Raw genomic sequence first — 19865 nt, 5'->3', positions numbered from 1 at the left:
GGGGGCCCAGTCCCCTCCCCAACCCCAGCAGCAGCAGCAGGCCCAGGGTCAGTCACAGCCCATCCTGCGTCCTGCAGTGACACGTTACCGCAGACAGGGGGACAGCGAGGCCAGGCTCAGAGCACAGCAGCAGAGACACATACAGAGACAGCAGAGAGAGGCTGAGAGGGTACACCAACAACAACAACAACCTCTGCCAACCCCACAGCCTGTTCACTCTCTACCCCCAGAACGAGAAGAGCCGGAGGAGGATGAGGAGGAGAGAGGGAGGTATAGAGAGAGGGAGACAGAGGGGGATAACTCTGCGTTAGCCCGTTCGGCCAGCACGGAGAGCGCTTTCCACACACACACAGACCGGGCGGAGGGCGACTGCGTAATGGCCCTAGATCTTGAGGCAGAGGACGAGGGCGGTACTTACGAGGTGATGCTTCGCCCAGAGGCGGAGGGATACACAGAGAGCGCTGAGTCAGAGCAGCACCATCCCCACCCTCAGCCCAACCTGAACCTCAACTACCCCCCTCAGCCCCCTCCCTTACCCCGGGAACCCCTACCAGACGTTGGGAGACCCCCCAGTCAGGAGGAGGCAGAGGAAACCTTGAACCCTGGGGGTGGTTACTCTAACTACGTCTACACCCAACCTCTCAACCTCCATGGGGGAGGGGCCAGGGTGCCGGGGGGACGGGACATCAGCATCGAGGAAGGGATGGAGCCTAAAGACGAGGCATATTCTGAAGCCTACCACTACTCCCTGACAGAACATGTGTATGAGGAGATCAACGACGCCCCCTCTGCTGCTGCTGCTGAGGGGGCGGGGCCTACAAATGCCAACGAGAACCTCCAGCAGAGAAAGGCGGGGTTCCGTCTGTTTGAGGGGAGGGACGGGGGCGGGGACTACTGGCAGCAGGAGGCAGTGGGGTCGAGGCTGCACCACTACGACGAGCGCTCGGACGGCGAGTCAGACAGCCCTGAGAAGGAGGCGGAGTTTGCTCCGTACCCGCGGGCAGACAGCTGCGACCAGGACGGTGAAGAGGACATCAACATGATCGTAACGGAAGTCAGAGAGAGTGCCAGCTCTCAGAGTCTGGAGAGAGCTGCTGCTGGGTTGGGGGAGGGAGGGGACAAAGAAGACATGATGAAAGGAGGAGAGGAAGAGGGAGACTCTTACAACTCCCAATCCGACGCCCCCACAGACTCCAAACATCCCAAGGGAGAGATGGAGATTGAGGGGGATGAGAGAGAAGGAGAGAACGTTCCAGCCCCAGCAGACAGTCCCTCTGAGGACTCGTCTGGGGTTCGTAACAGTCGTGAGAAAAGAGACGCCATCACCCTGGCCATAAAGGACATCAAGGAGGCCATAGAGGAGGTGAAGACCAGGACGGTGAGGTCACCCTACACCCCTGATGAGCCTAAAGAACCCATCTGGGTGATGAGACAGGACCTGAGTCCCACCGCTGAGTGTTGTGACCTGCAGCCCTCACTAGGGGGCGACGTGAGTACTGGTTTTATACAGACTAACACTAGTGTGTGTGTGTGGGTTTAGTCACCTCACCTGTGTGTGGGTGCATGTGTTAGTGAGTGTGTGTGCGCGCGTGCGTAAATGCGTGTGCATGTGTGTGGTCACCTGACACACTGTAATGGAGCTGGTTGCTTAATAATGATGTAATTCTTATATAAAGATACAGTAGATAGCAGCTTGAGTTACAACCTCAGACTGGTCAGGACAGGAAAGAAGAAGGGTCTCTTAATAGTCTGAAGTGGCTTCCTTTCCTTCCCTCGTCTCCTTTCTCTATCTTTATTTATATGAAAAGACAAGATAGATGAGAGCAATATGGAGGATGAATTAGCTCGTGAAATTATTAGCTCTATGAAATTAGCTCGTCTGTCCAGTTCTTTCAAATCAGTACAATAGGAGAGGAGGTAAGGAAAATAGGAATCAACTTTAGACTATTGAGACACAGCCTAGGAAAAGGTTTGGTTGTATGTTGAATGTATTGGATCATGATCCAGAAAGGCAACAGCAGAAGAGCTGAATAACACATATCCTTCTGGCTTCAAGACCACAAGATTAGATCCCTCTCACTTCTTCCTCTCTCCATCATTTATCTTTCTCTTTACCTCTTTTCTGTCTCACCGTCCCCTTCTCACTTCATATCTCTAACACTTCATCTCTCTTTTTCTCTTCCTTCTTTATCCCTCTCTCCCTTTTGCTTTCTCCCTTTTGCTTTCTGAGTGGTGGCTGTGAGGACAAATGATCCTCCTCTCCTGCCCTCCCCTTTTGACTGCTGCAGTAGCTATAGCGCGGGTAGGTTGGTTGAATCGTTTGACCAGCGGTCTCATCTCATCAGTATTCCTCCTAGCTCTGTGGTTGCACGCCACCTTTCCTCTCTTAGCTTCTCCACTACACTGTCAGCCTTGCAAATGGAGCTGCCTTGGCCTGCCAGACCGAGACAGCCTGACACTGATAAGAGGGGGAAGGGGGTAGAGTGTAGGTTAAGAGAGGAAGAAAGAAAAGGGGAGGATGGAGAAGCGAGCATGAGAGAGTGAGGGAAGAGTCAGAGAGGATTGCTGAATTACAGAGTGCGAATTATACCGTGACATTCAGGGGTCACTATTTTTTTCACGGTACCTCCTATGTTTTCAGAATGTTTTTTATGTGCCTAATAGTAAAGGCGTGTCCTCTTTTTTTTTTTTTGACACAGAGGTGGGCATGTTCGTTTAATTTGGAATAAGCTTTTATTTAAAAATGTACCACTGTAGCAGTACAAATTGCATTTTAAACAAATAGGAGAATAGTTAAATTAGCATTATTTAGAGACACACCCCCCCACCAAAGTTTGACTTTGTTGCATTTAGGGAGACTCCTGTCTCATTCAGGGAGATGGCATGCTGATGTCAAACAAATCAAATCAAATTTTATTTGTCACATGCGCCAAATAGCAGTGAAATTCTTACTTACAAGCCCTTAACCAACAATGCAGTTCAAGAAATAGAGTCAAGAAAATATTTACTAAATAAACTAAAGTAAAAAAAAAATACATATATAAAAAAACAAAGTAAAGTAAAGTAAAAAAGTAAAGTACAGTAAAAAAACAATCAACAAGTAACACAAGAAAATTACGGGCCTTCCTCTGACCGCCTAGTATATAGGTCCTGGGTGTCAGGAAAGGGGGAATACCTAGTCAGTTGTATAACTGAATGCCTTCAACTGAAATGTGTCTTCCGTATTTAACCCTGCCCTTCTGAATCAGAGAGGTCCGGGCAGCTGCCTTAATCGACATCCATGTCTTCGGCACCCGGGGAACAGTGGGTTAACTGTCTTGCTCAGGGGCAGAACGACATATTTTTACCTTGTCAGCTCGGGGATTCGATCCAGCAACCTTTCGGTTATTGGACCAACACTCTAACCACTAGGCTACCTGCCACCCCTGGGCCATACGCACTACACTCTGTAGTGCCTTGTGGTCAGATGCCGAGCAGTTGCTATACCAGGTGGTGATGCAACCGGTCAGGATGCTCTCGATGGTGCAGCTGTATAACCTTTTGAGGATCTGGGGACCCATGCCAAATCTTTTCAGTCTCCTGAGGAGGAAAAGGTGTTGTCATGCCCTCTTCACAACTGTCTTGGTGTGTTTGGACCATGATAGTTTGTTGGTGATGTTGACACCAAGGAACTTGAAACTCTCGACCCGCTCCACCTCAGCCCCGTCGATGTTAATGGGGGCATATCCGGCCCTTCTTTTCCTGTAGTCCACGATCAGCTCCTTTGTCTTATTCACATTGAGGGAGATGTTGTTGTCCTTGCACCACACTGCCAGCTCTCTGACCTCCTCGCTATAGGCTGTCTCATCGTTGTCGGTGATCAGGCCTACCACTGTTGTGTTGTCAGCAAACTTAATGATGGTGTTGGTGTTGTGCTTGGCCACGCAGTCGTGGGTGAACATGGAGTATAGGAGGGGACTGCCTTCATGCACGTTTATGGTCGGGGAGGGGGGCTGGTACAGGGAGGTTGGTGGGTTGAGGTGGTGGGGAGAGGGGGGTGGGGGGTTTACGCCACTGGAGCTCTTACTCTTCTGTATAACTACCCAGGGGGCATAGTAGTGATGAGAATGGCTAGTGGATGGATGAACACTTTACTACTGTCACGCTAGCTTGAGAAATCCCCTCCGAGTATAAAAGACTGTGCCTCTTCAAACGGGGAAGAAATGATGGAGAGAGATTCTTTGTACTCACTCAGACCTCTGGAGACAACAACGGACTCATGTCTGGGAGCAGGCAGTCATTTGGGTTTTAGTAGAGTCACGCAACACACACACAAACACATTCAAGCTTATCATATTATCCGAAAGGTGTGGCGCATGAGCGGTGAGCTGAGGTAATGTTTGTTGACCTTTAGTCATAAGAGCCTGACACTGTCTAGAGATGTGAGGAGTTGATGCCATTGTATCAGATCACACGCATCCCCTGAGAAGGTCAAAGCCATCAGCATAGTGGTTTATCACATACACATGCGCACACACACACACACACTATACTTAACAAACAGAGCCCTGCTAGATTACTGTCTGTCTCCTATCCTGTTTTTGAGAGACTCAATAATTAGCTCTGTTTGTCTTTTATTAATTTCAGACAGCACAATTTACATCTGGTTTAGAGCCAACCACCGGCTCTCATGGAGTTACTGCTGGTACTAATGTTGTTTTTGTGTGTGTGTGTGTGTGTGTGTGTGTGTGTGTGTGTGTGTGTGTGTGTGTGTGCGGTGCGGTGCGGTGCGGTGCGGTGCGTGAGAGAGAGAGAGAGAGAGAGAGAGAGAGAGAGAGAGAGAGAGAGAGAGAGAGAGAGAGAGAGAGAGAGAGAGAGAGAGAGAGAGAGAGAGAGAGAGAGAGAGAGAGAGAGAGAGAGAGAGAGAGAGAGAGAGAGAGAGAGAGAGAGAGAGAGAGAGAGGTTGATGGTATCCAAAATGAAATTATAAAATATACAGACCACAAATTCCAATTGGCTATACTTAAACTCTTTAACATCATCCACACATCCGTACGACAGACCACGTATTCACCCTGCACGCTTTTAAAAAAAGCTTTCGACTCAATTTGGCATGAGGGTCTGCTCTACAAATTGATGGAAAGTGGTGTTGGGGGAAAAACATAAAACATTATTAAATCCATGTACACGAACAACAAGTGTACGGTTAAAATTGGCAAAAAACACAGATTTCTTTCCACAGGGCCGGGGGTTGAGACAGGTATGCAGCTTAAGCCCCACCCTCTTCAACATATATATCAACGAATTGGGGAGGGCACTAGAACAGCCTGCAGCACCCGGCCTCACCCTATTAGAATCTGAAGTCAAATGTCTACTGTTTGCTGATGATCTGGTGCTTCTGTTCCCAACCAAGGAGGGCCTACAGCAGCACCTAGATCTTCTGCACAGATTCTGTCAGACCTGGGCCGTGACAGTAAATCTCAGTAAGGTCCAGTTGCCAGAACCACGAATACAAATTCCATCTCGACACCGTTGTCCTAGAGCACACAAAAAATATACATACCACGGTCTAAACATCAGCGCCACAGGTAACTTCCACAAAGCTGTGAACGATCTGAGAGACAAGGCAAGAAGGGCCTTCTATGCCATCAAAAGGAACATAACATTTGACATACCGATTAGGATCTGGCTAAAAATACTTGAATCAGTTATAGAACCCATTGCCCTTTTTGACTGTGACATCCGCTCACCAACCAAGAATTCACAAAATGGGACCAACACCAAATTGAGACTCTGCATGCAGAATTCTGCAAAAATATCCTCTGTGTACAACGTAAAACACCAAATAATGCATGCACAGCAGAATTAGGCCGATACCCGCTAATGATCAAAATCCAGAAAAGAGCCGTTAAATTCTACAACCACCTAAAAGGAAGCGATTCCCAAACCTTCCATAACAAAGCCATCACCTACAGAGAAATGAACCTGGAGAAGAGGCCCCTAAGCAAGCTGGTCCTGGGGCTCTGTTCACAACAACAAACAGACCCCACATAGCCCCAGGACAGCAACGCAATTAGACCCATTACTTGACACATTGGAAAGAATTTACAAAACAACTGAGCAAACTAAAATGCTATTTGGCCCTAAACAGAGAGTACACAATGGCAGAATATCTGACCACTGTGACTGACTCAAAATTAAGGAAATCTTTGACTATGTACAGACTCAGTGAGCATAGCCTTGCTTGGCCAGAAAAGGCAGACCCAGCTCTCAAGAGAAGACAGGCTATGTGCATACTGCCCATACAAAATTAGGTGGAAACTGAGCTGCACTTCCTAACCTCCTGCCAAATGTATGACCATATTAGAGACATATATTTCCCTCAGATTGCACAAACCCACAAAGAATTCGAAAGCAAATCCAATTTTGGATAGAATATCACAGTGTGCAGTCACAGCAGCGAGATTTATAACCTGTTGCCACAAGAAAAGGGCAACCAGTGAAAAACAATACCATTGTAAATACAACCTATGTTTATTTATTTTCCCTTTTGTACCTTTATTACAACTCTGTATATAGACATAAATGACATTTGAAATGTCTTTATTCTTTTGGAACCTTTGTGAGTGTAATGTTTCCTGTACATTTTGTATTGTTTATTTCACTTTGGTTTATGATCTATTTCACTTAATTTGGCAATGTAAGCATATGTTTCCCATGCCAATAAAGCCCCTTAAATATATCAGAGAGAGAGAGAGAAAGAGAGGTGGGTTAAGACTGTGCTATAATGACCTTATGCGTACTGTACTATAGCGTCATTTACTTCTCCTTTCTGGCAGTTTGCCGTTCATCAGAAGAACATGTTATTTTTGCCTTCCCCAGGATAATTTATTTAGTGTAGATGAGAGAGAGAGAGAGTGAATAATTCAGAGGGTTTCCAATAACATTGCAGAGAGCCTGTTTTCATGCACTGCAGGCCTCTGTCTATACACAAACGCACAGACACACACACCCCTCCCTGTGCCTTTCTGACAAGTCCATTGTGAATTCTGATAGCTTGTGAAACAGGAGTAGAGCAGAGCTCAGACTTGGTACCAAGCCACCAGAGACTGTAGATACATTACCACCACAGTACCATGAGAGAAGGTTAGCTAGTTTACCTCATTCAGGTTCTGTAGCCACTAGGTAGTGTCTGTTTGTGTGTAAGTAAGTTAAGGACAGTCTGCATCATAGTTTGACCGTTGTTCAGGCTCAAAGTATGGAGAACTTCTGGGACTTCCTGGTAGACCGTCTGCATGAAAACCATGGAAACCAGGTTTGTTTGGAGTGAACATTAGTGTAGTTTTGGTGGATTTATACCAAACATTCCTCCTATGTTGTTTGGTGTTTGACCTGGACTTCTTTTTCTATGGACTGTGGATTCGGGCCAGTTTTCATCGTGGGAGTTGTTTTTTTCCCTTCAATTTCTCTTAATGTCTCAAATGTATGACAGTTGCACTGTATGAATGAAACATCACTGAATATTGTTGAAGAATATTTATGAGTCAACCTAGGTGTGTTTTCTGTGCAGAGAAGTAGCTACTGGAACTATGGACATTGGGCAATGGAGCATCGATGGATAGGAGCGCCCACATACAGTGGGGCAAAAAAGTATTTGGTCAGCCACCAATTGTGCAAGTACTCCCACTTAAAAAGATGAGAGAGGCCTGTAATTTTCATCATAGGTACACTTCAACTATGACAGACAAAATGAGGGAGAAAAAATCCAGAAAATCACATTGTAGGATTTTTAATGAATTTATTTGCAAATTATGGTGGAAAATAAGTATTTGGTCACCTACAAACAAGCAAGATTTCTGGCTCTCACAGACCTGTAACTTCTTCTTTAAGAGGCTCCTCTGTCCTCCACTCGTTACCTGTATTAATGGCACCTGTTTGAACTTGTTATCAGTATAAAAGACACCTGTCCACAACCTCAAACAGTCACACTCCAAACTCCACTATGGCCAAGACCAAAGAGCTGTCAAAGGACACCAGAAACAAAATTGTAGACCTGCACCAGGCTGGGAAGACTGAATCTGCAATAGGTAAGCAGCTTGGTTTGAAGAAATCAACTGTGGGAGCAATTATTAGGAAATGGAAGACATACAAGGCCACTGATAATCTCCCTCGATCTGGGGCTCCACGCAAGATCTCACCCCGTGGGGTCAAAATGATCACAAGAACGGTGAGCAAAAATCCCAGAACCACACAGGGGGACCTAGTGAATGACCTGCAGAGAGCTGGGACCAAAGTAACAAAGCCTACCATCAGTAACACACTACGCCGCCAGGGACTCAAATCCTGCAGTGCCATACGTGTCCCCCTGCTTAAGCCAGTACATGTCCAGGCCCGTCTGAAGTTTGCTAGAGAGCATTTGGATGATCCAGAAGAAGATTGGGAGAATGTCAGATGAAACCAAAATATAACTTTTTGGTAAAAACTCAACTCGTCGTGTTTGGAGGACAAAGAATGCTGAGTTGCATCCAAAGAACACCATACCTACTGTGAAGCATGGGGGTGGAAACATCATGATTTGGGGCTGTTTTTCTGCAAAGGGACCAGGACGACTGATCCGTGTAAAGGAAAGAATGAATGGGGCCATGTATCGTGAGATTTTGAGTGAAAACCTCCTTCCATCAGCAAGGGCATTGAAGATGAAACGTGGCTGGGTCTTTCAGCATGACAATGATCCCAAACACACCGCCCGGGCAACGAAGGAGTGGCTTCGTAAGAAGCATTTCAAGGTCCTGGAGTGGCCTAGCCAGTCTCCAGATCTCAACCTCATAGAAAATCTTTGCAGGGAGTTGAAAGTCCGTGTTGCCCAGCAACAGCCCCAAAACATCACGGCTCTAGAGGAGATCTGCATGGAGGAATGGGCCAAAATACCAGCAACAGTGTGTGAATACCTTGTGAAGACTTACAGAAAACGTTTGACCTCTGTCATTGCCAACAAAGGGTATATAACAAAGTATTGAGAAACTTTTGTTATTGACCAAATACTTATTTTCCACCATAATTTGCAAATAAATTCATTAAAAATCCTACAATGTGATTTTCTGGATTTTTTCCCCTCATTTTGTCTGTCATAGTTGAAGTGTACCTATGATGAAAATTACAGGCCTCTCTCATCTTTTTAAGTGGGAGAACTTGCACAATTGGTGGCTGACTAAATACTTTTTTGCCCCACTGTAGATAGAGAATCAATAGACAGGCCATAGATTAGTTCTATATCAATTTCTATGGAATGATAAGCTTCAATTCATCGAGTGTTCCAAATAGTGCATCCAATATGGCCACCGATGTACATACTCCCGGTGGTCATTGCTTTGAATTGGAATATCCATTCTGCTATTTGCATTTCTACGAGCTTCCAGGGACTAGATAATGATGTGTGGAAGAACTTTACTGGCCTTCACAGAACCCTGACCTCAACCCCATCGAACACCTTTAGGATACAGTGGAACGCCGACTGCGAGCCAGGCCTAATCACCCAGCATCAGTGCCCGACCTCACTAATGCTCTTGTGGCTGAATGGAAGCAAGACCTCGCAGCAATGTTCCAACATCTAAACTCAGCAAAAAAAGAAACGTCCTCTCACTGTCAACTGTGTTTATTTTCAACAAACTTAACCTGTGTAAATATTTATATGAACATAACAAGATTCAACAACTGAGACATAAACTGAACAAGTTCCACAGACATGCGACTAACAGAAATTGAATAATGTGTCCCTGAAAAAAGGGGGTGGGGGGTCAAAATAAAAAATAACAGTCAGTATCTGGTGTGGCCACCAGCTGCATTAAGTAGTGCAGTGTATCTCCTCCTCATGGACTGCACCAGATTTGCCAGTTCTTGCTGTGAGATGTTACCCCACTCTTCCACCAAGGCACCTGCAAGTTCCCGGACATTTCTGGGGGGAATGGACCTAGCCCTCACCCTCCGATCCAACAGGTCCCAGACGTGGTCAATGGGATTGAGATCCGGGCTCTTTGCTGGCCATGGCAGAACACTGACATTCCTGTCTTGCAGGAAATCACGCACAGAACGAGCAGTATGGCTGGTGGCATTGTCATGCTGGAGGGTGATGTCAAGATGAACCTGCAGGAAGGGTACCACATGAGGGAGGAGGATGTCTTCCCTGTAATGCACAGCGTTGAGATTGCCTGCAATGACAACACGCTCAGTTCGATGATGCTGTGGCACATCGCCCCAGACCATGACGGACCCTCCACTTCCAAATCGATCCCGCTCCAGAGTACAGGCCTCGGTGTTACGTTCATTCCTTCGTGGATAAACGCGAAACCGACCATCACCCCTTGTGAGTCAAAACCGCGACTCGTCAGTGAAGAGCACTTTTTGCCAGTCCTGTCTGGTCCAGCGACGGTGGGTTTGTGCTCATAGGCGATGTTGTTGCCGGTGATGTCTGGTGAGGACCTGCCTTACAACAGGCCTACAAGCCCTCAGTCCAGCCTCTCAGCCTATTGCGGACAGTCTGAGCACTGATGGAGGAATTGTGCGTTCCTGGTGTAACTCAGACAGTTGTTGTTGCCATCCTGTACCTGTCCCGCAGGTGTGATGTTCGGATGTACCGATCCTGTGCAGGTGTTGTTACACGTGGTCTGCCACTGCAAGGATGATCAGCTGTCCGTCCTGTCTCACTGTACGGACATTGCAATTTATTGCCCTGGCCACATCTGCAGTCCTCATGCCTCCTTGCAGCATGCCTAAGGCACGTTTACACAGATAAGCAGGGACCCTGGGCATCTTTCTGTTGGTGTTTTCAGAGTCAGGAGAAAGGCCTCTTTAGTGTCCTAAGTTTTCATAACTGTGACCTTAATTGCTTACCGTCTGTAAGCTGTTAGTGTCTTAATGACCGTTCCACAGGTGCATGTTCATTAATTGTTTATGGTTCATTAAACAAGCATGGGAAACAGTGTTTAAACCCTTTACAATGAAGATCTGTGAAGTTATTTGGATTTTTACTGATTATCTTTGAAAGACAGGGTCCTGAAAAATAGACGTTTCTTTTTTTGCTGAGTTTAGTTGAAAGCCTTCCCAGAAGAGTGGAGACTGTTATAGCAGCAAAGGGGGACCAGCTCCATAATAATTTTTATGATTTTGGAATGAGATGTAGTTTGTTTATATAATATATCTTATTCTACTCTTTTCTCCTCTGGTTTCCCTTCCCTTTCTATATTTTTCCTCTCTGTCTCGTTCTTCATCTCGCCTCCTTTTCCCATTTCAATCCCCCTCTCTCTCTACCCCTCTATCTCTCTCTCCCCTTCTTCTTCTCCTCCTCCGTATCCCCAACTCTTGCTGTCGCTCTCTTTCATTCATATTCAGATTGCTTTATTGGCATGAAATACAATTTGTAGATATTGCCAAAGCAGTATAGTGGTACAGCATTTCAGTAAATACAGTACAATGCAATGAGGATAATGAAATACAGTTCATTTCAATAATAATAATACGTATAATAATAATACACTTGAGAACCGCACTCAACAAGAAGTTTCCCCATCACTCCCACTAATTGGGGAGTGAGGCAAATGCTATAAATTAAGAGGACTCCTTTTATTTTGAAAGCAGAGTTTTTGAGGGTTATAATAATACCCATTTGATGTCTATGGTGGCAAAATTGCAAGATTATGTTATAATGCTTTTATTGCATCAAATGGTTGTTTTCTTCAACAGAATAGAGTATTCTGTTAACTATTGTGTGTGTGCTCTACTGAGGATGGGCCTCTGGGAGATAACACTGACAAGATATTTACAATGTTTTTTGGGTGAAAAAAACCTAAAGAGCATTCCAGAGCACGAGTTAATGTTTCTGTTCTATACCGTACCAGGGAGAGATGGTTCCAGTTTGGAGTCGGAGGGCCAGACACTGGTATATACAATGAAAACTGTTGACACAGCAGATACTGTCTGCTATGTATTATAGGTATCTTTCATACAGATCTTAACCTTGTGACCCATTCTATATATCTGTTGTTCGTCATGTAGGCTGAAAGGGGTGTATCTTGGCTATGAAAGACCTTTGTACTTTTGTCTTGGCGCTCTCAACAGATCAACAGAAACGGTGATTCGTCGCCAAGCCATTGCTATTGCAAAGCTATCACTATTAAAGATTTAGTTTAAGTATAACTCTGACTTGTGTGATACGTTTGTCTCTCCTCATTTGATAGTAAAGAAATGAACCACCACATGTCATACAAGCAAGCCAAACACCCGTCCAAATGTGCACTTCACATTTCCAATACATAAAACTCATGTCATATACAGTGTCAACGCTTTTTTAGCACTATGTTTGATGTACAGTTACAAGATGACATGGCATCATACCCTGGCTTGTTCTGAACAGAATGAGCCTATGTTTGTCTATTGTGAAGAAAATTTGCCGCAGAACACACACCTGAATGCACTAATGAATCCTTTCTCTGCGTATCAAAATGACGATTTGTTTCTCTGAATTACCTTGTGAAAGCCTACAGTAACACTGTAAGATCATATTTTATAACTTAGCTTGTCATGTTGGCAATTGAACAGAACAAACTTTCAAAGGATGCCCACCTGATCCAAATTGCAATTTATAATGAGCCTTTTTTATGGATTGCATAAACAACAACAATAATTCTGTGATGGCGGAGATGCAGGGTTGTGTTCAAAACAACTAGAAGTGTGCTTGCTCTAGTTCCCCAACGGCACAGCTAGGAGAGCTCAAAAAAGCACCTTATAGTTGAAGACTCTTCTTTGAGTCATAAAAGTGCATTGAAATTACTTAGGAACTGTGCACACTTTGGAGAGGAGTGTGGCCACTTGGAGACACCAGTTAGTCCTCTCACTCAAACCCGTGTAATTGTTTTGTCTTATGTTGTACCTACAGTACCCCACATTTACCACGAATATAGGAAAAAGTACAGTAAATGTAAAATGCACATTAAATCAATAGTGTAATGTTTGGATTCAGTCTTGTGTCAGATGAACTGTTATGCCTGTAACTTTAGTCTAATAATTTTCCCATAATCTCCAAACTGTTTTAATTGCTTCCATGCATGCATTTGCTTGCCCTATCTATATAGGCCAAGCAAATGCTTGGCCCTATCTATATAGGCCAATTCCCACGAGTGTAAAGGGTTAAGCCAGTCTCTGGCTGTCAATATCCCAGAGCTGTTTTACACGGCTATCCAGCCATGTCTTGTATATACATTTTGATTGAGCTGTGAAGCTTTGCGTAGCGTTGGTGACATCAAAGGCATGCGCTGTAGTTAAAAAATGTTTACATGTAAGCACATCGTTAGCTTTTTACTTTTTTCAGTTACATAAATGCTTTAAAATTCTCAAAAAGTGATCTTAGCTGATGAAGATTATTTCATAGAAAAAAACGTATAAAATCTCCTAATCCTGTGTTTACCACAGACCTTATTTTCTGCATTTATCCAAAAACCCTCCAAAAACCCAATTAATTTCTTCATAGGCTTTGCCCAACGAGCCATGGCAGAGTTAGCCTCTGTAAAGTGCCTACAAAAGACTCCATTACAATTGCTCTCAATGGTTGTTGGGGTTTAATTCGTCTGCTAAATGACTAAATATCAATGTAATTTGTCACTTTTTTACATGGGGATTTTGAACCCTTGGTTCCAAGAAGCAGCCACTCTCCAAAACCAGGTTGAATAGTTTTAATTAGGCATCCTGCAGCTCAGGAGCACTGTGTTTAACCATTTAATTCCTGATGCTGTCAGGGCCACATGCCTTTCCAGGTTTTAAGGCTTGTATGTTCTTTGAAAGTTCAGCTTGTGTAATTTGGAAGTCAATTAGATTCTGGTTGTTTTTAATTATGTTTTTCTTGGATATTTCTTTGTTTTAAAGTAAGGTCTTCTCATGGTATTATTCCATAGAGATGTTCAAAATGGGGGGTTCAGATGTTGGGGGGTCCAGATGTTGCCATTTTGAATGGCTAGATCATTCTTCTGTTCTCCTTTTAAGCCATTCCATTTCTCCCAGAACTGGTTTTCACTCTTTCATAGTTTTCAAAATGCTTCCGTTTCTTCCATCTTAGGTTTTTGTTTGTATTCTTTAAATGTGCCACAATATTCTTGCTGAATCTTGTGGTTGGTATTGTTTTTTATTTGATAAATATCCTTGAGTTTACACTCGGAATCTAACCATATATTTTTTGAGGTTTTCAATTAGAATGGTTTCCCATTTGATTAAATGTGTTTTTGTGGCAGCTATCAAAGCCACATTTAAGTCAGGGAGGTTTGGGCTATATGTACTCGAAAGGAAATCATTAATACAGGTTGTCCAAATGTCCAAATACTGTATATGTTTATTACCCTAAGGGTCTGCACAGTCAAGTTCAGAACTTGTTCTAGCATTAAAATCCCCACACGAAAGCACATTTCCCTCAGCTTGGAACTGGTTGGTTTCTCTTTGGACATTATCATAAAACTGAATTTGAGTGAGAAGCATAGACATACAGTATATGTAAATGAGTGTCACTAATGATCGTGCTTTTGTTGAGTTTGAACCAAATGTGGGTGTTACCCTTATTGATTTAGTTCAGTAAAAGGTCTCGTATAAGTCTTATATACCATATGATCAATCCTTCCAAGGCCCTGCTCTGTTTTATGTTTTTATGTTTGAATGATGGAAGTAAAATTTGCTTTCTCTCTCTCTCTCTTCCTTTCTCTCTCTTCCTCTCTCTCTCTTTTCCTTGCTCTCTCTCTAGTCTCCAGGTTCAGACTCTCAGGCCTCTCCTCAGGGGGCGGAGTCTTCAATCCGGACACCCATGCTTGAAGGGAGTGAAAGCTTCGAGTCTCCACCGCTTTCCACTAAAGAGGTGTTTTTGTGTGCATGTATATGTCCATGTTATGATACTTACCAGGCATTGTGACAAATCAAAATGACACTGCATATAGGACCGTTGCTGTGACCATATTACCGCAACACCGGCAGTTGTGTCATGAACGCAGTCAAATTCCACGTAAACGTTGAGTCATGGTAATCTCCTATTATGCACTCTGGACATGCTTTGGTAGTACCCAAATCACTAACGACCATCGGGTCGCTAATGGTCTGGCACTCAGAGCTCTATTGTCCCTCTAACCCCTCTGACATCAATGGAAATGCGTTCGAAAATCACATCGTACACTTATTTAGATTTTTTTTATTTAACCTTTATTTAACTAGGCAAGTCAGTGAAGAACAAATTCTTATTTACAATGACGGCCTAGGAACAGTGGGTTAACTGCCTTGTTCAGGGGCAGAATGACAGATTTTTACCTTGTCAACTTATCATCAAAATACTATCATGCTTTTAAAACCCACCATTAGGTAAAACATTTTGACCTCACTGTGATGATCAATTTGATGAAAGAAGTTCAACAACTGAGTGGAAAACATGGTCGTTGTGGATGTTGTTTCAGAGCCGAGCACAAAGAAATGTGTAGAACAACCAAATGCATATTAGAGCTTATGCATACGCATATGTCTAAATGCAGTTGAAGTCGGAGGTTTACATACACTTAGGTTGGAGTCATTATAACTCATTTTTCAACCACTCCACAAATGTCTTGTTAACAAACTATAGTTTTGGCAAGTCGGTTAGGACATCTACTTTGTGCATGACACAAGTAATTTTTCCAACAACTGTTTACAGACAGGTTATTTCACTTATAATTCACTGTATCACAATTCCAGTGGGTCAGAAGTTTACATACACTAAGTTGGCTGTGCCTTTAAACAACTTGGAAAATTCCAGAAAATGATGTCATGGCTTTAGAAGCTTCTGATAGGCTAATTGACATAATTTGAGTCAATTGGAGGTGTACCTGTGGATGTGTTTCAAGGCCTACCTTCAAACTCAGTGCCTCTTTGCTTGACATCATGGGAAAATCAAAAGAAATCAGCCAAGAAATTGTAGACCTCCACAAGTTTGGTTCATCCTTGGGAGCAATTTTCAAACGCCTGAAGGTTCCACGTTCATCTGTACAAACAATACTACGCAAGTATAAACACCATGGGACCACGCAGCCGTCAATACCGCTCAGGAAGGAGACGCGTTCTGTCTCCTAGAGATGAACGTACTTTGGTGCAAAAAGTGCAAATCAATCCCAGAACAACAGCAAAGGACCTTGTGGAGATGCTGGAGGAAACAGGTACAAAAGTATCTATATCCACAGTAAAACAAGTCCTATATCGACATAACCTGAAAGGCCGTTCAGCAAGGAAGAAGCCACTGCTCCAAAACCGCCATAAAACAGCCAGACTACGGTTTGCAACTGCACATGGGGACAAAGACCGTACTTTTTGGAGAAATGTCCTATGGTCTGATGAAAGAAAAATAGAACTGTTTGGCCATAATGACCATCGTTATGTTTGGAGGAAAAAGGGGGAGGCTTGCAAGCTGAAGAACACCATTCCAACCGTGAAGCACGGGAGCGGTAGCATCATGTTGTGGGGGATGCTTTGCTGTAGGAGGGACTGGTGTACTTCACAAAATAGATGGCATCATGAGGGTGGAAAATTATGTGGAAATGTTGAAGCAACATCTCAAAACATCAGTCAGGAAGTTAAAGCTTGGTCGCAAATGGGTCTACCAAATGGACAATGACCCCAAGCATACTTCCAAATTTGTGGCAAATGGCTTAAGGACAACCAAGTCAAGGTATTGGAGTGGCCATCACAAAACCCTGACCTCAATCCTATAGAAAATTTGTGGGCAGAATTGAAAAAGCGTGTGCGAGCAAGGAGGCCTATAAACCTGACTCAGTTACACCAGCTCTGTCAGGAGGAATGGGCCAAAATTCACCCAACTTATTGTGGGAAGCTTGTGGAAGGCTACCCGAAACGTTTGACCCAAGTTGAACAATTTAAAGGCAATGCTACCAAATACTAATTGTGTGTATGTAAACTTCTGACCCACTGGGAATGTGATGAAAGAAATAAAAGCTGAAATAAATCATTCTCTCTACTATTATTCTGACATTTCACATTCTTAAAATAAATTGGTGATTCTAACTGGCCTAAGACAGGGAATTTTTACTCTGATTAAATGTCAGGAATTGTGAAAAACTGAGTTTAAATGTATTTGGCTAAGGTGTATGTAAACTTCCGACGTCAACTGTATGAGCCCAAGTCCCCCCCAAAAAACGGAATTAAAATAATGATTGTGCTGTTATGGACTGGTTGGCTTAAATTACGCTCAAAACGTTCTATCCGTGAGTATGGGAGAGAACGTATAGGCCTAGGCGATGCTGTTTGTTGTGCAGGGTGGCTTACAAAGTTAACCTACAATTATGGTGAATTTGTATTTGATTTTGAATAGCCTGGATAGCTGCAGGAACATGGTTGGTGAGCCCATGGCATACAGAGGTTGAGCGGAATATCACCTGTCGCGCAGTGAGAGGCTGCATGCTCCTCAAACAGTGGTTGATGCGTGAAGTTAAATTATTTTTCTTATAAACCCAGACAAACCCAGACATGAAAGCAGAGTTTTGGTGGTTGCCACTAAAAAGAAGAGGATCCTATATTTATTTCTCAGCTGCTTTGCTATAAAGCCGGAGTAGCCTACACGGCATGATTTAAACTGGGGGAAATGGGCCTCCATTCGATGACATGTATTTTGTCCCCTGCCCCTGTTCCTACCCATTTCATAATGAGCCATTCTAAACAAATTGAAGATAATATTAAATTGAGAATAGTCTGATGGGTGAAAATATGATCACTTTGATGAGAGAACAGGGTGTGTAGCCGGAGGCAAAGAACAGAGCGCAAGCTTTTTTTGGTTGCTTTTTCAAATAGTCAATAGCCTATAGCTGCATCATGTTTTGATTTCTAAGACAATCTGAGGTTTGTTTCATTCACAACTAAATTGACCAAATAATTCTAAATCTAGCATGTAGGACCTGTTTCAACTGATAACTTTTACGCTCGACATAGCCACTTCATATGTGCTCTCACTCCGGAATGGGAAAACATCCTTTCTATTTTTTTCAGCTAAGTTCAATTATATTATTCTTACAATAATATCATATAAAATCATGGCACAGGACTGATTCGATATCTTGTCTGCTAAATGAACTAGCCTACGGGCATGGCGCATAGCCAGATAACATACAGTAGGCCGACTCACATTCGGTTCTTTTGAAATACATTTTCCTCATATAATGTTTCTTTAGTCCTGCCTAAAATGAATAATGGATTTATTGTGATTGTGTATATTAAATGGATTTATTAGACTTTAAAATGTAGATGTTCCAAAGGCGCGCATCAGCGGCTTGTATTCATAGAGGCCTGAAGATTGTAAACATGTTTATGTTAATTAACGGGTAATTACCATGAGACTGGCAGTCATTTGCATGACAATAACCGGCTAACAAAATGCCATGACCGGCACAGCCCAATGTGTCAACCAACGTTTGTCTGTCTTTCACCAGTGTTATGATAGTGCTATGACAGTGTTATAATGACCGTGCCTGTGTGACCCGTCAGTAACGTGTTATCTGTCTCTCCTCTACAACTACAGTCCAGGAGAAGCCTGGCCTCCTTTCCTACCTATGTAGAAGGTAAGACCTGCTCCTTTGACTTGCTCCTGGCTCCTGGTCTTTACGTCCCTCTCTGCTTTACTTCAGTGGGACGTATTTTGCCAGTGCAGAATATATTTGAGAAGTGGTTCTCTCTAAGTAAATGCTTGGGTGATTTAGCTCTGTGGGGGTATGCTGATGTGCAGGCCTACATTTAGTACCAGATCAGCATTTTTAAATGTCATGGAGGGCTGAATGGGAGGTAAGGAAAATTAGAGACAGAGAAAGGGCCTCTAGTGCACCAGTCAAACGCTTCAGTGCGGTCTTTCTCTCTCCTTCTATTTCTCTCTCTCACATACACATCTATCTATCTATCTATCTATCTATCTATCTATCTATCTATCTATCTATCTATCTATCTATCTATCTATCTATCTATCTATCTATCTATCTATCTATCTATCTCAAAAACACACCCACCCACACTCTTTACTCATGCATTCTGTGTGTTTTAGTTCAGTAGGAGCATTGTGTCTCTAGTCTCTCTAGCTCTGTGTGAAGCACAAGGACATTCTGGTGACACACATACTCTCTCTCTCTCTTTCACTACGATGTCTCAATCAATCCAACTGTTCTAATTTCTGCATCTTTAGAGTTGAAGCCTTCACAAACATGTTAAGGTTCAAACCGTATATACACTGCTCAAAAAAATAAAGGGAACACTTAAACAACACAATGTAACTCCAAGTCAATCACACTTCTGTGAAATCAAACTGTCCACTTAGGAAGCAACACTGATTGACAATAAATTTCACATGCTGTTGTGCAAATGGAATAGACAAAAGGTGGAAATTATAGGCAATTAGCAAGACACCCCCAATAAAGGAGTGGTTCTGCAGGTGGTGACCACAGACCACTTCTCAGTTCCTATGCTTCCTGGCTGATGTTTTGGTCACTTTTGAATGCTGGCGGTACTTTCACTCTAGTGGTAGCATGAGACTGAGTCTACAACCCACACAAGTGGCTCAGGTAGTGCAGCTCATCCAGGATGGCACATCAATGTGAGCTGTGGCAAGAAGGTTTGCTGTGTCTGTCAGCGTAGTGTCCAGAGCATGGAGGCGCTACCAGGAGACAGGCCAGTACATCAGGAGATGTGGAGGGCAACAACCCAGCAGCAGGACCGCTACCTCCGCCTTTGTGCAAGTAGGAGCACTGCCAGAGCCCTGCAAAATGACCTCCAGCAGGCCACAAATGTGCATGTGTCTGCTCAAACGGTCAGAAACAGACTCCATGAGGGTGGTATGAGGGCCCGACGTC

At 43.7% G+C, this 19865-nt stretch overlaps 1 protein-coding gene across 1 annotated transcript in view; it reads left to right on the top strand.

Moving 5' to 3' along the window:
• Positions 1-376: 376 nt before the first annotated feature.
• apba1a (amyloid beta (A4) precursor protein-binding, family A, member 1a) overlaps positions 377-19865 on the top strand; it is a 33376-nt gene continuing 13887 nt past the window's right edge. The window contains exons 1-3 of the mRNA XM_038998607.1: positions 377-793; positions 842-1489; positions 18551-18590. Coding sequence (XP_038854535.1) covers positions 377-793; positions 842-1489; positions 18551-18590 — 1105 coding nt within the window. The remainder of the gene's footprint in view (positions 794-841; positions 1490-18550; positions 18591-19865) is intronic.

Source organism: Salvelinus namaycush, chromosome 1 (assembly GCF_016432855.1).
Source record: "Salvelinus namaycush isolate Seneca chromosome 1, SaNama_1.0, whole genome shotgun sequence".
Lineage (NCBI taxonomy): Eukaryota > Metazoa > Chordata > Actinopteri > Salmoniformes > Salmonidae > Salvelinus > Salvelinus namaycush.
This window is presented reverse-complemented; position numbering and strand designations above follow the sequence as displayed.